Source organism: Sciurus vulgaris (genome assembly GCF_902686455.1).
Source record: "Sciurus vulgaris genome assembly, chromosome: 3".
Classification (NCBI taxonomy): domain Eukaryota; kingdom Metazoa; phylum Chordata; class Mammalia; order Rodentia; family Sciuridae; genus Sciurus; species Sciurus vulgaris.
In genome coordinates this window covers 54,800,635-54,818,930 of record NC_136463.1, presented here as the reverse complement: position 1 = coordinate 54,818,930, position 18,296 = coordinate 54,800,635, and the positions used below count along the sequence as shown (strand labels likewise).

The window sequence follows — 18,296 nt, the reverse complement described above, 5'->3', positions numbered from 1 at the left end:
AGGCCACGCCCCCCTCTACCGCCCTCCGCGACTCCAGCCCCCAAATCCGGCTCTCTGGATCCCGAAGCATCCAGGGTTGCTTCTCACCACCTTCCCACTCAGCTCACACTCAAGCAATCCTCGATTCCTTTCTTCATGGCATCGCTCCTGTGCTGTGGGCCCAAGCTAGCCGCCTGCGGCATCGTCCTCAGCGCCTGGGGAGTGATCATGTTGGTGAGGGGACATCCGGACGAAAGTCGGAGGAGGGCCTGAGGGGCTCTGAGGTTGGAGGGCTGGAAGGCCAGGAAACTCCAGGTCTTAGAAAGCAGTAGGCAGGCTGGTGGGGCTAGTGGGATAACTAGTCGCTGGAGAATGAGACAGAATTGAGATTAGAAGGTGGAGGACTGGACGAGAAGGTGCTAGGGCTAGAGCCTGGAATGGGAGCCAGGGCTGGTAAATTTGTGGACCTATCAAGGTAAGAAAATGAAGAACTGGGGTCGTCAGAGATGCATGAGTTGAATGGAGACTAGGAGGGGAAAAGGAGTGCCTCTTCCTGAAATGGGTAGCTGTGGTCTTGTTTCCCCCAGGACTCTGTGGCCACTTCCAAAAATAATATAAAGTGCCTGTTCTCCCTCACCTCTTCCGCCCTGTCCCGTGATAATGACGCCTTTGGGAAGTATAGTCTGGGTGCTTGGGAAAGACGAGTTACTATCTATTCCCGCCCTTGTCCCAGCCATGCGTCTCAGTGTCCCCACTTCTCACCCTGTTGCAGGTGGCTGAGTCCGAATCTAGCTACAACCACACCTACTACTAGCTCATTCTGGTTAATCCCAGGCGCAGGTGTTGTGTCAACATTAGAAATGAATGGGGTTTAGGGAGTGATCAGCAGTTGCCTGAGTTCAACAACCAACATATTCCCTTTTTTTCAGATAATGCTTGGAATATTTTTCAATGTCCATTCCGCTGTGTTAATTGAGGACGTTCCCCTCACGGAGAAAGATTTTGAGTAAGTAGTCTGGGGAGAGAGGAGCCGGGTGCAGGTGAAACGTGGTTGGATCTATGGTCAGAATTATAAGCGGAATATTGCTGGAAGCTGTATGTTTAGGACCCTGACATTTAGAGTACTGGTAAAGGAGAGTGCTCTATTTTGAATGTGGTTAGAAGCTGGGGATTGTAGGTCAGTGGTACAACGCGCTTTACATGCAAGGTCCTGGGTTCAATCCCTAGCACCAAAAAAGAAAAATGGAATGCATTTAGGAGTGATCTTGGAAATCAGGCCTTGGCGTCTATACAAAAACCCACCGGTTTTAGGTGTGGCTTCTTAAGTAATTTCACCTTTCTGTGCCTCAGTTCATCTCTGCAAAGGGGATATTATAATGGAATAAATCCTATAGTCCAGAAGATTGAATAAGATAATATACATAAAAGCGCTTAGGATGGTGCCTGACGCATACTAAATGCCCAATAACTGCTCGATGTTCTTAATGGCTGACACTTCTCTGCTTAATCCCCATCCTCAGGAATGGCCCTCAGAACATTTACAACCTTTACGAGCAAGTCAGCTACAACTGTTTCATCGCCGCGGGCCTTTACCTCCTCCTTGGAGGCTTCTCTTTCTGCCAAGTTCGGCTTAATAAGCGCAAGGAATACATGGTGCGCTAGAGCTCGGTCGTTTCCCCTCTCCAGCCCCCTCTATTTAAAAACTCCCCACCCCATTCTGGTGTCCTCTGGGAAACTGGGTCCTCCTGGCGAGAGTCTGCATCCCCAGTTCTCCAATCTCTGGCGTCCAGCCCCTTGTCTTGACGCGTATCACAATAAAGAGAAACTGCTCTCTTAAGCCTCGCGTCTCTGCTTGAGTGACAGGGCGGGCCGGGCCAAGGCTGGAGGTCGGCCTCTTAGCTGCAGAGTCCAGACCGTTCCAAGGAAGTGGAGTGAAACCGGCCGGAAGTGAGGCGACGTCTTCCACCGCTCCTTATCCCGGCGCCCGGGCCGCCTAAGCGACGGCGGTTGGTAGGGCGGAGAGCGGCAGGGTTTCAGCCAATCAGCTGCGGGGAGGGTGGGACTTCCTGCTCCCGGGCCGGAGCGGCTCGGTCGCCCGGCTCTCGTGGTCCCAGCTCGCGTGGTGGCGGCGGCAGAGCGTCTCCGTGAGGAGGTGCGCGGGGCCATGACGTCAGCGTCCACAAAGGTTCGACCTCCCTCGCGGACAGCGCTCCCTGGCGGCCACAGGAGGGCGGGCCCCCCGCTTGGTTCCCGACTCTGGCGCCGGGCTAGGGGCCGGCGAGCGGGAGCTGATGTGGGGTGGGGCTAGGGTCTCCCGGCGGGACCGCGCCGGGGCTGTGCGCCGGCCCCCAGTAATACTGTCCCACCCCCAGGTCGGAGAGATCTTCTCTGCGGCCGGCGCCGCCTTCACGAAGCTCGGAGAGCTGACGATGCAGTTGCATCCAGTGGCCGACTCTTCCCCCGCGGGGTACGTGAGCCCGGGCTGGGACGTGGACCCCGGGCGCAGACGCTTGGACTCAGTCACAGACACAGATCCTCTCTAGGGCAGGGGCAAATGTTAGTTTCCCTTTGTGCCTGGCACAGCGCAGAATAGGTGTTAATGTTCGCTGAATAATTGAATGAATGACAGATGAAGATAGACAGGTCCACAACCCGGACTCATTTCAGTTGTCCCTTGCTGCGAACCAGCCAAACTACCACCACTATCACCCGCACCAAATCATATAAAATTCCATCAAACTGCTGCAAACCGTGTTCAAGGGTTTTGTTTGTAAGACCCCTCTACTTTCTGAGCTGGTGTCAGCCGGCCGTTTGCAGCAATTGCACATTGATGGAGAAAAGTGTTGTAAGGTAGCGGTAGATGCAATTTTATGTGGTTGGGGGTCCCCAGAGGTTTCCTTGTTTTTAAGTAGGACCCCTTTTAGTTCTTGGAAGGGGACCCAGAGATTGGGGGCAGAAGACTGATTGGCTGTGGAATGCACAGCCCGTGGGCTGGCTCCACTCCCTTCTCCCATTTTTGCTACCCCCACCCCTCTCCCCTTCTGACAGTGCGAAGTGGACGGAGACGGAAATAGAGATGCTGAGGGCTGCTGTGAAGCGATTTGGGGACGATCTTAATCACATCAGCTGTGTCATCAAGGAACGGACAGTGTGAGGGAGGGTGACTGGCAGAAAAGGGGGGGTGGGCAGCTTTCTTCCTCCTTACCCATTATTCCATCTTCCTCAGCACTCCCAGCTCAGCATCTTTCCTACTGTATTGCTAGTTTTGTTAGCATTCCCTTGAGGACTGAAAGAGTATAAGAATTGTCACAGTTGGTCAGAAGTTCCTAAAATGCCATGGTAATCGGAACCTTCCAAGAATTTTATTTTAGGGTGCCTGAGATACTTAATGTTGTATTTGATAATGGGAGTTCCCTGATGATTTATATAGATTTTTGAGACTCTAGTGTTTCCAGGGGTACTGTGATTCTGAAGTAGTTGATCCAGATCAACTAAATTTCAGTCTACTTGTAAATCACCAAGCCATACCTGGTGGCACTATACATCCATACACCTCTCCCAGAAGAGGATTAGGGGATGGGCCTTTCCTGCTACTCAGTTCTGGGACTCCACTCTTCACACTCCATCTGCCTTAATTGAGTACAGAACTTCAGGAAAATAAGAATCCTACCAAAGGCCTGGGGCCCTGACCTGGATTCTTACGTAGGGCTCCCAGAATTCCTTCAGAGTGGCCCATTACCCCTGCCCCTCTCCTCTCCCCTCAGCTTGATGACTCCTTCCCTAATCTGCTGTCTCTTCTCTCAGGGCTCAAATAAAGGCCACTGTAAAGCGAAAGGTATATGAAGATTCTGGCATCCCCCTTCCAGCTGAATCACCCAAAAAAGGGCCCAAGAAGGTGGCATCTGGTGTCCTGTCGCCTCCTCCAGCCGCCCCTCCACCCAGCAGCTCCAGTGTCCCTGAGGCCGGGGGTCCCCCCATAAAGAAACAGAAGTCTGGTGAGGGCTGTGGAGTTGTTACTGTCTAGGGTAGGGGTTGAAGGTTCCATCTGAGGCTCAGTGAGAGAATTGGGACTGAGTCAGAGGTAGATCTCTCTTTCTCTCCCTGTGGCGGTTCCCAGAGTGGGGGAGGTAGAGTACAAAGCTTTGGAAAACTGGGGAGGGGAGAGTCAGGGAACCTAGAACCTAGCCTATGCCCCCTCCCAGATGTGACACTCAGTGCTCTGAATGACTCCGACGCCAACAGTGACCTGGTGGATATTGAAGGGTTAGGAGAAACTCCTCCAGCCAAGAAACTCAACTTCGACCAGGGTAGGAGTCTTCCTCCTCCCACACTGGCTGGGGTGGGGGAGGAAGTGCTCACCTGATGGCAGGGGCGGGTGTCAGCAGGAGCCTCTCCCTTGTTCAGGGGCTTTGAAGGGAAGGTGCTCTCACAGTGCAAGGGATTGGGTCAGTAAGAAGCAGGGTATTTGGAGAGATGGGAGTTATCTTGGAAACTACTTGGGGCTTGCTCCATCTCTGTCAATTTTACTTCCTGTTCCAGACAGCCTGACCCTAGATTCTGGCCTTCTCACAACCTCTGCTGATGCTCCTCTACTCTCCTGCTGAGCCTTCCACCTCTGACCCCTCTCACTGTTCACCCTGGACCTGTGGATCACCTGGGACTCAGCAAGGCCTGAATGCAAGAGGGTCAGAAGGCTTCTAGGAATGTCACCTGGCTGTCCCTGATAACCATCTGCCCTCAGTCCCTGACCTCCATCTGATGGACATTTTTATACAGAAAATAAAGATTCTCTCTCAGCATGGTGCTGCAGCTGCTGTTCCTTCACCTCTCCTTATCCCTCAGGGGCTCAGCCCCTCCTCAGTAGTCCTCGCCACCCTGCCTGGAGCAGCACAGCCAATATTGGCAGACTTGCTTCCCAGTGCCAATATTTCTGTGCTGCTAGAGCCAGGGGAGCTGGGTGTGGGCAACAAAAACTCCACTTTGCTCTGCATCCAGAACTTACTCCAGGGTTGCTGGCGGTCAATATTCCTGAGACTACCCTAGAGATTTTAAAGGGGCTGTTCCAGAGCTTTCATACCCTTTTCTTCCCCACCTCACAAGAACTTTGCCACAAGGCCCCAGATATTTGTGTCGCTTCTCCAGGGTGGTCTCCCAGGGCCAGGCCTCAGCGGTGCCTCCCCCACCCTCGCTCTAACACCACAGTGTGGTTTGGACGTGGCCACAGTGCCGTACAAACCACAGTGTGCTGCTGGGGCGGGGGCAGGACGGGTGGGTTGAGAGGACTAGAGCACAAGATGGTGCTATGAAGACACTCCCCCCTCCCCCAAGAGCAGGGAAATAGAGAAGGCATAAAAGGCAAACATGGCCCCCAAAAAGGTTGGGAAAAACCAGGAACCAGGGACAGGACTTGAGCAGGCGACTGGAAAGAGAGGGGCCTAGGGGATGAGCTCATAGTGTAATAAGACTGGAACCATCTTCCCTCTGGAGGAACTCAGTTCAGCAGATCCCTAGGGTGGGATCAGGGGCAGAGGAAATAGGGAATGACTAGGGGGACCAACAAACTGCCTCCTGACTCAGCAAGGGCAGGGACCCAAGGCTTTCTGTGTCCATTCCTCCCCTCCCTGGGTCAGAACCCATGAGAAACGCTAGGAGAGACAGAGGGCCAAGGACAGCAGGGTTGGGAGTTGGCAGTCCAGAGGTGGTGGGGCCGGAACATGATTGGGAGAGGGGGGCCGGAAGTCGCCCTGGGCCCTGGGCCTGCCACAAGATGGAGGCCAAAGGCAGGAAATGGAGGCCAGGGGGAAAGGGGAGCAACAGGGCCCAGGAAGGGGGCTATCAGGATCTGAGGGCCAGATATTCATCCCCTTGTGCTGCTCTCACTCCCCCATGGCCCTCCAAGGCCCACGCCCTAGCCCCACAACACCACCCACCAGCCTATCCACCAGGCCCAGGCAGGCGGGCCCACCCCAGAGAGCCACGTTTAAACTGAGACAAACATGCCTCTCCCCACCCCCAACCCTAGGCCTTCCCTTAGCCTTTTCCTCCTGGCCAGGACTTAATTTTTAAAAGTACCTCCCAGAAAGCAAAATCCAAGGGCCCAAATCCCTTCTGCAAATCAAAATAGTACCCTGTAAAACCCAAATGTTATCATGTCATATCCCATCCCACCTTTTACCAACCCCCTTCCGACACACCCCCAAAACTCTTAACAATCAAAAAGATCTAAGATGGTGTAAGTAAGCAGTCTTTTTAGGCCCCTGATGATGCCTGACTCCCTCCTGAGACCCTTATCAGTCCTACATCAAACACTTCCAAGGCCTCCTGCTCCTCATTGAACCCCCAGAGCCCCAAAACAGCAGCTGTCCCCAGCTCCCACCCTCGGCAGAGCCTTTGTGGGGTGAAAGAGAAATCAAACACTATTCTAAAGGTTGGGGATGTTGGGGAGCTCTCTGCTCTCAGGTTTCAGTCTCCATCTGAGGGGCTGCAGTTTAGGGGTATAAGAGAAAGACTCTCCAATCATTCCCCCAATTCCAAGACTGACAAAGCCCAACCCCACCCCAACACGCACCTCCAAACCTCCCCCCCAACCGCCACGTCTCTCCTGAAAACAGGGGACACTTTCCTCCCCACTTACCTCAGCTACTCTCCCCTGAGATCCTGGTCCCCTATTTTGAAAGGAGCAAATTTTGGGGTGCATCCCTTACATTTGGGGTGCAGGAGAAAGGAGCCGCCCCAGTCGCATCGCTGGCCTCCTTCCTCTCGGCTGGCTCAGGGACTGGGGAGTGCCCTGGGGAGGGGGGACCCCCACAAGAGAGCTCTGAAGGGGGTTCCTCCACTCCCAGTCAGAATTGGGGACACCCCCCCAAAACCCGTCCCAGCCCATCCGTCTCCAACTCGGCGGGAGAGGCAGCTGCAATGCCCCAGTCAGATTCCCCCAACACTACATTCCTCACCCCATCTAGAGGGGTCCCAGGGCCCCCAAAAAATCCCCAAAAAATCTAGGATGTTGGGAAGACAGTCCTGGACTAGATCCCCAAATTTGGGGTCCTTAGATACCCCCGTTTTTTCAGGAAAATTCTGTCTTTCTCCTGTCTCCCGCCAGCCCTGCTCTGTCCCGATGCCAATTTTGGAAGTCACTCCCTCCTTCCTCCTCCCCGTCTCTCCAGGCACCCCCCCTGCTTGGGGGCTAGGGTCCAGGACACCTGGCTTCCAGACCAGGGGGGGCACTCCTCAAAGGGCTAGGGGCCAGGAGGTCAAGCTCATTGCTCCTGTCTTAAGGAAGCAGGAAAGCCCGATCCTCCCTTCCCCTCCCCCCTGGCTGGTCTCGGTGGTGGTTTAGGAAAGCCTGGAGGATTGGAATCTGCCATTGCTGTTGCACAGGCAGTTTTTTTTTTTTCCTTGGGTTGGGGGGGTGGGCGGTGGGAGGGAGAGAGGGGAGGAGAACCGAAGAGAGCAGGGACCCAAGCGGGAAGAGCTGGCCTGGCTCACCCTCTAGCCCCTGCTGCCGTTGGGAACCCCTCCCCCTCAGTTCACCCACACTTCCAGTATTCTGCCTGCTTTCTGTTTGGGACTGTTATCTAAAAAATCAGGGTACAAGAATCCCCTCCTTTCACCCACTACCACCTCTCCTTGCCACAGTTCCAGCAGCACTGCCCTGCTCAGGGGTGTCCACTTTACCAAAAGACACCCCATTTTCCTCCACCTTCCCCCAAACTTAAGTGTTTTTCCCTAAATAAATTGGGGTTTAGAGTTCAAAACCACCTCTTCTCTTTCAGATCTATCCAAGCCACATGGTATTAAGTCCATGAGGAGGCATCATGCCCTCTCCAAATTTCTCCCTTCAATTCGTGTGCTTATTTAGGGGTTCACTAAAGAAAGAAGTTTCTAGAATCTGGGGTGAGAGGGAGCTCTAAGCAAAAGATACCCCCAACCCAGAAACATGCTCCAAATTACGTGAACCTTCAAATCAATCCCACCTCATGATCTATCATTCAGCTTCACCCAAATGTGTCCAAAGTGTAACAAAACACCCCCAAATGAGGATACCCCCAAATTTAGTCTTCTACTCTGGGGACCCTCACTTTGTTGATCCCCCTGGACAAAGTTTCCTAGTTATTCATGCATACACAAGAATAACCTCCTCCTCAAAATAAGTCTTCACTTGATTCAAATACACAATTTTGTACCCCTCAAAACCCCCACAACCACACAAAGTCTTCAAACTTGATCTCAGCTTCCTATGAGGTGCCTCCTCAAAGTAATTTAAATAAAACAAAAAACTCCAAATTGAATTTCTTGTCCCCAACAATTTAGTCTGACTCTTGAAATTTATACCTCAAAACAGACTGTACCCTAAAATCAGCATGAGCATTCTGGCTCTTCTGATAATCCAAGATGACAGAGATGGACAGAGACTCCAAAATGGAGGCACCAGAATCCCCAGAACTAATGCAACTTCAAAATCAGCCCCATGCCTCAAACATACCATAGGCCTCATTGGCTGTAACAGTAAAATCAACACCCCCTAACAAATGGCAACCCACAACTGACCAGATAACATTCTATCCTGATACCAAAGGGAACCCCTATTCTAATTCTCACCTCCAGACTGGACAGAGACCAAATATCCTTCATATGCCAAAGCCACATCACAATTCTATGTCCTTAGTCATTCCCAATTCCCACTTCTCAGCTCTTGTTTCGTGAACTCAGGTAAAGACAACTTTGAAACTGAACCAGAAGGCCCCAAGCCTGCATATACAGCTCCATGATCAATACTTGGTTATTTCTGGTCAACTATATACCCTCCTGAGACCAAATCCAAAGAGGTACTCCTTTGCAGCTGGTCTGACCCCTCTTCTCCAAGTAAGCCTTGCCCCCCCACCCAAGTCTGGTCACACAAATATGAGCATATGTTCTCAAAGATCAGTGTCTTAAAATTAGGGTTGTCAGGCCCTCCTGCCTGCCCTCTTCCTCAGTCTTCTGTTTGTCTTTCTGTTGACCCTACCCAATTTTCATATTAATGTTCACTAAAAATTCACTTCCAAAAACATGTGAATATCTTGATGAGAAAAGAAAAACTTGTGCCCCCAGGCTCAAGCCCCACTCTTTGTCCCACCCACATGCCTCATTCCCTACCGGATTTCCCACCTCCGTAGGACCACCTCCGTAGGAACCCAAGCCTGAAGGAAAGTCCCTGGGTCCCTAGCTCTACCTCTTTGCCCAGAACTCCCCTAAGAGACATAACTACGAACTAAACCATCGCAAAGGGGAGGAAGCCCAAGGTTTCAGCCGCCAAGACCGAATCCATCCAACGCCCCAGTCTGAGCACAACCCCAGCCGGGTGGAAACCACCGAGAGAGGCGAGGCTAGTGCTCGTCCGCCCCCTCGTGGAAGGAGCCAGACATTGCCGAGCTTTGCCTACTTGCCGCGCTGGACCCCGGCGTCCCGCCAGCCTCAAAGCGTAGCGGACCGGCGGGTGCTCGAGGACGTATTGAGCTGGGACTGGGGGAGAGCGAGCGGGTTTTGGGCGGGAGTCGGCCTCTCTGGATCCCTAAAAGGACTCAGAAGAAAGTTGGGAGCAGGAGGCCGGACGCCTAGGTCTCCTGAGCGTCTCTCGGCCCCCACCCGGGGCTTTCCCCACCTCCTCGAGGGGAAGCAGCTGGCAGAGCCGTCCGGTCGCAGGACAATGGAAGGAAACGAACTAGAAATCATATCCGCCCTCTCCCTACCCCGCCCGGTCAGAGCCCCCGCTTTTTGTGGGCCCTGGTAGAGGAGTCTATCATTCACACCACACCCTTCCACTATCTGAGACCCCAGCTAAGACCACTAGCGCCTCCTCAAACCTGGTGTCCTCCTTTTCACCCTTAACACATTATATCGGAAGGGGGAGTTTGGGTGTGTCCACTTTCTCCTATAACTGACTAATGGTACCTTCTTCCAAAAGTCAATACACCAATTTTCGCTGTCCCAGGTCCTCCTATCACCCAGAGCCCCTATTATTTCACATCCTGGACATCCCTAATCTCCCCAATTCCAATACCCACATCCTCAGTTCCACTATTAGGGTCCCCCAAACCCCCACGTTAGGATCACCTGGTGTTTCTGAGGTCCCGCCTTTGAGACGGTGACCCCGCCCTAGGTTCGCCATCTGGAGCGCAAGGGAGGAAGGAAGGATACAGACCCAGGCGTTCACCCCACCTCCACCCCCGCCCCCGACATCCCGGCCGGATAAAGGAGCGGAGATTGAAAGAGACCCCGCCCCCCTGAGAAGAGAAGCCGCAGCCCCTGCGGGACGGGGGTAAGAACGAGACACTGGGGGAGCCGGACTCCTGGGACCCCAAAGAGGGTTGGAGCTCATTGATGGTAGGGAGAATGAGTCCCAAAAATTGCGCTAAACTAGGATGAGGGCTATATAGGAGTAGCAAAAATCTGCGGTTCGCGGAAGGGAGCTTCGACTGGGATTTGGAGGGGTGTGGACCGCAGCTCTTCTGGAGTCCCCAGACAGGGTCAAGCACTTAAGATCTAGGCGCGCAGGGAAGCAAAGGGAGGTAGGTGGTGGAGGGACACAACGAATCCAACAAAGGCTCAGTGCGCGATATTTCGCACGCTCTCCATCGACGCAGCGGTTGGGAACCTTCAACTCTCTCCAAGCGCTCTGGGATCTAGCTGTCTGGAAGAGAGCGACGATATGGTTGAGGACAGAATTAACGAGATGAATTAAGTGAGGCTGCGTGTGCTGGGGCCGGAGATAGTGAACCTCGCTTTAGAAGCACCTTGGGAGAAAAAGCAAGCAGAGAAGGGAAGGTGTTTTTAAAGCTGCCTCAATCCCTCAGCCCTTTCCACTGCATCCACAGGCCTGTGTCGCAATGGGTTCTACCACTGCCCCAGACGGAGCGCTTGGCTATGTCCGCGAATTCACCCGCCACTCCTCCGACGTGCTTGGCAATTTGAATGAACTGCGCCTGCGCGGGATCCTCACTGATGTCACGCTGCTGGTTGGCGGGCAACCCCTTCGAGCACATAAAGCAGTTCTCATCGCCTGCAGGTTCGAGGGGTGGGGCTAATGGGAACCAAACGGGGAAGGGGGCGGAGCCATAGGCCATAGGGTGGAAATTCAAAGCCAAAACTTGCTGAAAAATGAGGGAAGAGTTTCAGAATTGAGCGCGGTATGATGGTGAGGAAGCGGGATTTCTAAAGGAAGGGGCTTTCTAAAGCAGCACGTGTCTCCCTTGGTCTAACATGACCTGTCTATCCTCTCTCCAGTGGCTTCTTCTATTCAATTTTCCGGAGCCGAGCAGGAGTGGGAGTGGACGTGCTCTCCCTGCCCGGGGGCCCCGAAGCTAGAGGCTTCGCTCCTCTTTTGGACTTCATGTACACTTCGCGCCTGCGTCTCTCTCCCGCCACTGCACCAGCTGTCCTTGCGGCTGCCACCTACTTGCAGATGGAACACGTAGTTCAGGCATGCCACCGCTTCATCCAGGCTAGGTGAGGGAATCATGGCTCAGTGTTCTTCCTGGGTGAGGTGGCGACCCAGGTATCAATGGCAAAGGCAAAATTAGGAAATAGAATTAATGTCCATCACGCTTTTTCCAGCTGTGAACCTCTAGGTATCTCCTTGCGACCCCTGGAGGCAGAACCCCCCACACTCCCAACAGCCCCTCCACCGGGCAGTCCCAGGTGCTCTGAAGGGCACCCAGACCCACCTACTGAGTCTCGAAGCTGCAATCAAGGTCCCCCAAGTCCAGTCAGCCCAGACCCCAAGGCCTGCAACTGGAAAAAGTACAAGTTCATCGTGCTAAACTCTCAGACCTCCCAAGCAGGGAGCCTGATTGGGGAGAGGAGTTCTGGTCAACCTTGCCCCCAAGCCAGACTCCCCAGTGGAGATGAGGCCTCCAACAACAGCAGCAGTGAAGAAGGACCCATTCCTGGTCCCCAGAACAGGTACCGGATCTGGAATTCCAAAACTTTGCAGAGGCTAGCCTGTTATCAGGAGGCAGGGAGATTGGGGGGGGGGGTGCCTTTCAAAGATACTAGCCCACCATAGGGAGTTGGCCAGGGACCAGAGTAACTCAGCAGGATGGGACTTTGACAAGGCTATTAATGTGACTCATTGTTCAATATTAGCTTACCTCCAGAGGATAGGCCTTTGATCTCAAGTTCTCTTGGAGAGAATGTCTCTCCCTATAATCTCTCCTAACCTCTTCTATGGGCCTTATGATCTGCTCAGGCTCTCTCCAACTGCTGCCACTAGACAGTTCAAATGTGGAACTCCAACCACTGCCCCCTATCTCTTCACATCCCGGGCTCAAGAGACTACTGGATCACCCTCTGAGCGGCCTTGTCCACCACCAGGTAAGAGCTCCTCTTTTCTAGTTTTTCTTCTGTGACTATTCCAGGCCTGTCTGGGTTAAAAGGACTTAGGAAAGACCTATTCTGGTGGTTCCAAAACTTTATTGCAAGTTAAAATTACCTGGGAAGCTTTTAAAACTCCCATTTCCCAGGTCACGCCCAGAGATCAAAATATCTACAAGTGGGGATCAGTAATTTTTTTACATCATGATGGAACTTTATTTATGAGGGGGAATCAGTAATTTTTAAATCTCCCCAGGTGCTTCCAATAAGCAGCAAAGTTTGGGAATTTCTGGCTTATCTCCATTTAGGGTTGAGTAGTCTGCCCAGACTTTGGCAGGGCCTCGATTGTGAGCTGTCATCCAGAGTGGTGCAAGATAGAAGAAACCAAAACCTCTGCCCACTAGCAGGGGCTTCCACCTACCATCACTACTATTGAAGAAATTAGCAGAATGCTCTGGAATCAGATGTGGAATAAGATCTTACTAACCATATGGCCTTTGGCAAGTTAAATGGGTCCCAGAATCCTTCACAGTGAATTGGAAGAAAACACCTTACCTACTTACTGTTCGGTTTGAGAATTCACTCAATTAGTAACTATGGTTGTCATTACTCACCCCCACAACCCCTTCCCAGGAAGTGAGTTTTTCAGCTGCCAGAACTGTGAGGCTGTGGCTGGACGTTCATCAGGGCTGGACCCACTGACTCCCAGGGACGAGGACAAACCCTATAAGTGTCAGCTCTGCCGATCTGCTTTCCGCTACAAAGGCAACCTGGCCAGTCACCGCACGGTGCACACAGGTAGGGGAGGAAAGGGCTTTGGCCTTCTTGCCCACTGCTGTTCTTAGGACAACGTTCCTGACTTCTCTTCCTCCCTGCTTGCAGGGGAAAAGCCCTACCACTGCTCCATCTGTGGAGCCCGTTTTAACCGGCCAGCTAACCTGAAAACGCACAGCCGCATCCATTCGGGAGAGAAACCCTACAAGTGTGAGACTTGCGGTTCGCGCTTTGTACAGGTACGAAGTCAGCTCCCTCGGAGAGGGTTCAAAGGCAAGAGGGCGGGGTGGGGAGGGTCCTGCCCCTCCCAGAGGTGTGGTCTGAAGTCTCCTCTCCTCTCAGGTGGCGCACCTGCGCGCGCACGTGCTGATCCACACCGGAGAGAAGCCCTATCCTTGTCCCACCTGCGGAACTCGCTTCCGCCACCTGCAGACCCTCAAAAGCCATGTTCGCATCCACACGGGAGAGAAGCCTTACCACGTGGGTATCCTGTGGGGTCAACCCTTAGAATTACCTTCCATTCACCTAGGGGCAGCGCTGTGAGAGGAGGGACCTTACTACCCCTAGATTTCTTGGAAACTAAGAATCTAAGTGAATAATAGGCAGAGGCCGGAGTAGGGATTACACTTCTGAAGTGGGCCTCATTTTCCAGAGAGGGATTAACGAATAAGAAAACCTTTGCTAAAATAAGGCAGGGTCTTTCCCCCCGGGATCCCCTGAGGATTTGGGAGGATGCGAGGGCCAAAAGCTAATTTTCTGTCGAGTACTGGGCAGTTTCCCTTTGCTCAACACCTAAAAGGTGTTTTTAATGGATGGGACCTGATTCAGCTGTCCTCCCACAGTGCGACCCCTGTGGCCTGCATTTCCGGCACAAGAGTCAGCTGCGATTGCATCTGCGCCAGAAACACGGAGCTGCTACGAACACCAAAGTACACTACCACATCCTCGGGGGACCCTAGCTAAGTGCCCCCGACCCCACTCGCTCCCCGGGGGCCAGGAAGGCCACAAACTTGGACCTGGCTTCCCTGTCGGTCTTGTTATGGGGGTGTGCAAGACCACTCTGGTATCAGGAACCCTGCCACCTTAATTTCTTGATGGGGAGAGCAGGGGTGGCAGATCCGGGCTAGATCTGCCTCTGTTTTGCTGGTCAAAACCTCTTCCCCACAATCCAGATTGTCTAGCTAGAGGCTGGGGTCAGGGAGACACTGGAGGCCTGGTTTCCTTAAGGGAAGAGCCTCTACCTGCAGCCCCCATCTCATTTGGTTTATCTGTAAATATAATTTATTGCAGCCTTTGGGTAGTACCAGGGCTTTCATTCTGTCGCATTTCCCACTTCCTTATTCCACAAGTGTGATCAAAAGTGACCTGAAACATAGAAGGTGAGGTCACAGCTCTGCTGGCAGAGATTATTAGCACTTGTCTCCTTTCTTTGGCTTGAGTGTTTTATATTGTTATTGTCATAACTTCTGTCTTTACACTTGTTCTTTCTCCTGTTTGTTTGATGTTGGTTTGCTTAAAATGGAGAAAGGGATTCTCCATTCCTACCCCTCCAATTCTAGGTGTAGAACCTTAATTCATTCTAGGGCAAGCTCTAGGAACATGTGGGATTATGGAATTGGGTCTGGAACCCTCTCTGGTATTCTGGACTTTGAGGTGCTCTAGCAGGCTAGAACTAGATGTAGACTTTTCTTTGTTCTTCAGGGGTGATAGGAACATTTATGATGAGCCTGAAATGGAGGTAACAAATGACTCCTGAAGATGGCAGGGTGGGAGGTTGTATCCTACATCACTGTAAGTGGAGGCCACTAGTCTTTACTTCAACATGGTCCAGAACCTAAATTGTCCCATTAATCCAATCACCTGGGTGGCTGCACCATATCCATCTATCACAATAGAGCCCACCCAAGGGTTTGAATTGGATTCATAATTCTCCTGCTGGGCCAGTTCTTAGCACTGAGTTAATCCTTCCTCCATGGGAGAAAGATCTGAAATTTCCTATCAAAGGCGAAGTGACCTTTTCTGATTCTACCCAGTCTCTAAGAATATTATGACCTAAGGGAGAAATATGAAACCCTCACTAAAGAGTGGTGACCCACCCATTACTGCAGAGATATCCAGGTTTGAATGTTCCTTGGGGTTCTCTATACCCGAGATGAGCTCCTTCTTCCTTTAATGGATTTGGACATCTTCTGGCAAGTGTCCAGATTCCAGAAACTTCTTTGCCTCTTTAAGTCACAGATGCTTTGTAACTTTCTTACCTTAGAAAAGCTGGGTCTGTGACCATCTTCCCATTACTGCATTCCTGTCTGGAATCGGTGAGTGCACTAGAATCTTCCACAGAAAGAAAAAAGAGGCTGAGTTCCATTCTGGGTTTGTTGTAGTTTGGAATTATGATTGGGATTATTGTTGGGATTAGAGATTTAATAGAAAAAGACTGGTTGACTGATGGATCAAAGCCCCTTCTAGTTGACCAAGTTGCTAGGTAGGATTAAGAAGTTGATTGAGTGCTGCAGTTTCCGGTGTTGACCAAGTAGGGGAAAAGTTCAGTTGCCTCTTGGCTACTATCTGGAATGTTAGATAATACTCTGGGGCCCTGATTTATAGTCTTGATCCTTGTTACCCTGGGACCTATTTGATTATAGGATTTGAGGGGAGGGTAAGCACTTTTGAATTTGTGGGGCAGAACTTCCTCAAGATAGGTCAGCACTAGTTGTCATTTGGGGACTAGTGAGAAAGCTATTCTCCCTATTTCTATCTTAAACCCCATCACCCCATTGCAGAATTGAAGAAGAGGGAAAGCAGAGGAGACATGTAAAATGAAACTATGATTTCTGTGTTAGCAGACTGGATGAGCCGGTGGAAAGTGCCAGGGGGTGGAGATGTTAAATCTTTCAAGATATGATCCTTGGAATAAAGAAGCCTCTGAGTGCAACTTGTTGTGTTTTGGGTTCTTGCCTCAGGGGATCTGGGGACTTGGACTGAGATTTCTTCCCTCTTAAATAACATATTGGATTCTGTACTCATTTCTCTAATCCATCCCTCCACACATCTTAAATGGTCTTTATTCTCCCCTTCCCTGCCCTTGCCTTCCTGCTCATTGTGTAGGAACCAGTGACTTCATGAAATTTCTCCGGAGCCACCTGCATCCTGCTGGTGTGAAGTCACTTCCTGCCTGAGGTGCGGAGGCAGCAGGGAGAAACTGGGAAACCACTAGTAATAACAAGAGGTTGAGAGATGCATCTGTGTTGGGGATATTAATGCTTGGGACACCCCACCACCATCAAGGAAAATAGATAGGACTTGGATTCCAGAAGGACAACAGGAGGTGGCAGTGAGAAGGCTGTGTAGTTAAGAGCCAGCATGCCACCTCCACCCTTGTCTCCCATCAGTGATATCTTGGAATCTATCCAGCGTCCAGTGCATGTGCCTCTCCTACCCTTTCCCTTGTCTTCTGTGTGACCTGGATGCGTAACTCTGGTCTGGCCCATAGGCAGAGTGGTCACTAATTCTGATATTATCTCCCTTTCTGCATTAAAGTTCTCATCTGTGATGAAAGTCAGTTAACATGGCCTCTGAATTACCTACAACATTTACAGGATGTGGTTGTGTTTCTTAATCTTTTAAAACCCATGACCTGAATTAGATTAAAAAAAAAAAAAAAAAAAAAAAAACTAAATCCTTCCTTCACTTCCCACTAAAGCTTATCCCCTGTTGAAAAGAAAACTAGCTAATATTACTTATCACCTGCTACATGGTATGCCCTAAACTAAGCATTTCAGTGCATGGGTTTTCTAATTTAAGCCCTCTGGCAACCACAAAAAATAGCCTGTTATCGCTAACTTACAGATGGGGAAGCCAATATCTTGACCAAGTTAATAAAGATGAAGTCAGGGCCAGAGTTGTAACTCAGTGGTAGAGCCTTTGCCTAGCATGTGTGAGGCACTGGGTTCAATTCTCAGCACTGCATATAAATAAACAAAATAAAGGTCCATCAACAACTAAAAAATATATATAAAAAATAGATGATGAAGTCATGACTGGAACCAATTTGATTCTAAAGACTGAGTTCTTAATCACTAATATATGAGCACACCAACTGCATATTCCCCACCAATGTTTTGAATATATATTCATACACAAACACAAAGGAATTTCGGTATGATTATTTTTATTTTCCATATATGAAATCAAAAGCTACACAGCCTCCCCACCTTGTTCCCTCTTCTTGTTTGCCTCTTTTCCCCACTGGTCTGGGTGGTTTTTGTTTTTTGGTTTTTTGTACTGGGGGTTTAATTCAGGTGTGCTGCTTAGGGCTTCTTGAAGTTGCTGAGACTAGCCTCAAACTTGTAATCCTCCTGCTTCAGCCTCCTGAATGGCTGGGATTACAGGCCTGTGCCACCACACCCGGCTGGGTATGAATTCTTGAGCCCAGGATACCCAGGTCGGGGTCCTCCAGAGTTTCAGTTACAATGAAGGAACAGAAGTCCAAGGCATCAATGCTATAGAGTATGGGGAGGGCTAGGGAGTGCTCGCTGGGGGCCTAAGTACTGTTTGGGTGGGAGGGGCTGATTGCTCCAGTTGCCAAGGTCATAATTTCTCTCTCTATTCCACCTCGAGATTTAAAAATGTGGTTAGGACATGGCTGTTACTAGATAGAAGAGTAAAACGTTCCAGCCCCACTGAGGAAGGGATAGGTGGTGATGGTGGAGCCCTGTGTGACCGTATTACAGCCGCCCTTCCTCTCAGTTATAAAAATAACTTGGGTTTCTGTGACCCAAGCTTTCCTGTTAGTGGGAACGGAAAAGAGTTCTCATCACAGAAATGAATGCCAGGAGTCCAACAACCCATTCCCCTTCTCTTTTCCCTTGACCCTTGAACCTCTCAAGAATCCAGTCATCTCGATTTTGGGGACTGCATTAGTGGAGGCACTCCTTCGGGTTATTTCTTTTAATTTTTTTAAATATATTTTTAGTTGTAGACGGACACACTATATTTATTTAAATGTTTTTTATTTTTATTTTATAATTTAATTTTTTACAGACTGCATTTTGATTCACTGTACACAAATGGGGTACATCATTTCGTTTCTATGGTTGTACACGATGTAGATTCATACCATTCGTGCAATGTGGTGCTGACGTTCAAACCCAGTGCCTCCCGCAAGCGCTCTACCACTGAGCTACAACTCC

At 50.9% G+C, this 18,296-nt stretch overlaps 3 protein-coding genes across 7 annotated transcripts; all 3 read left to right on the top strand.

The window, feature by feature from the left end:
* Positions 1–16: 16 nt before the first annotated feature.
* On the top strand, positions 17–1,816 carry RNASEK (ribonuclease K). Its single transcript, XM_079131227.1, has 3 exons — positions 17–213; positions 909–985; positions 1,500–1,816. The coding sequence occupies exons 1-3, from the start codon at positions 136–138 to the stop codon at positions 1,639–1,641; spliced, it is 297 nt and encodes a 98-aa protein (XP_078987353.1). The 5' UTR covers positions 17–135; the 3' UTR covers positions 1,642–1,816.
* Positions 1,817–1,951: 135 nt separating this feature from the next.
* BACC1 (BPTF associated chromatin complex component 1) lies at positions 1,952–4,782 on the top strand. 5 transcript variants are annotated; one of them, XM_079131218.1, is made up of 6 exons: positions 1,952–2,164; positions 2,352–2,446; positions 3,028–3,129; positions 3,784–3,974; positions 4,182–4,286; positions 4,523–4,782. In XM_079131218.1, exons 1-6 carry the CDS (start codon positions 2,144–2,146, stop codon positions 4,525–4,527), a joined length of 519 nt encoding a protein of 172 aa, XP_078987344.1. In that variant the 5' UTR covers positions 1,952–2,143; the 3' UTR covers positions 4,528–4,782. The 5 variants fall into 5 exon arrangements, with proteins under 5 accessions (XP_078987344.1, XP_078987343.1, XP_078987345.1 ...); XM_079131217.1 differs by having other exon boundaries at positions 4,519–4,782; XM_079131219.1 differs by lacking the exon at positions 3,028–3,129 and having other exon boundaries at positions 4,519–4,782.
* A 5,447-nt stretch (positions 4,783–10,229) lies between these two features.
* Positions 10,230–18,028, top strand: BCL6B (BCL6B transcription repressor). The gene is made up of 9 exons (XM_079133086.1): positions 10,230–10,344; positions 10,836–11,026; positions 11,245–11,466; positions 11,575–11,922; positions 12,209–12,333; positions 12,967–13,131; positions 13,216–13,346; positions 13,450–13,587; positions 13,950–18,028. The coding sequence occupies exons 1-9, from the start codon at positions 10,342–10,344 to the stop codon at positions 14,064–14,066; spliced, it is 1,440 nt and encodes a 479-aa protein (XP_078989212.1). The 5' UTR covers positions 10,230–10,341; the 3' UTR covers positions 14,067–18,028.
* The last annotated feature ends 268 nt before the right edge of the window (positions 18,029–18,296 follow it).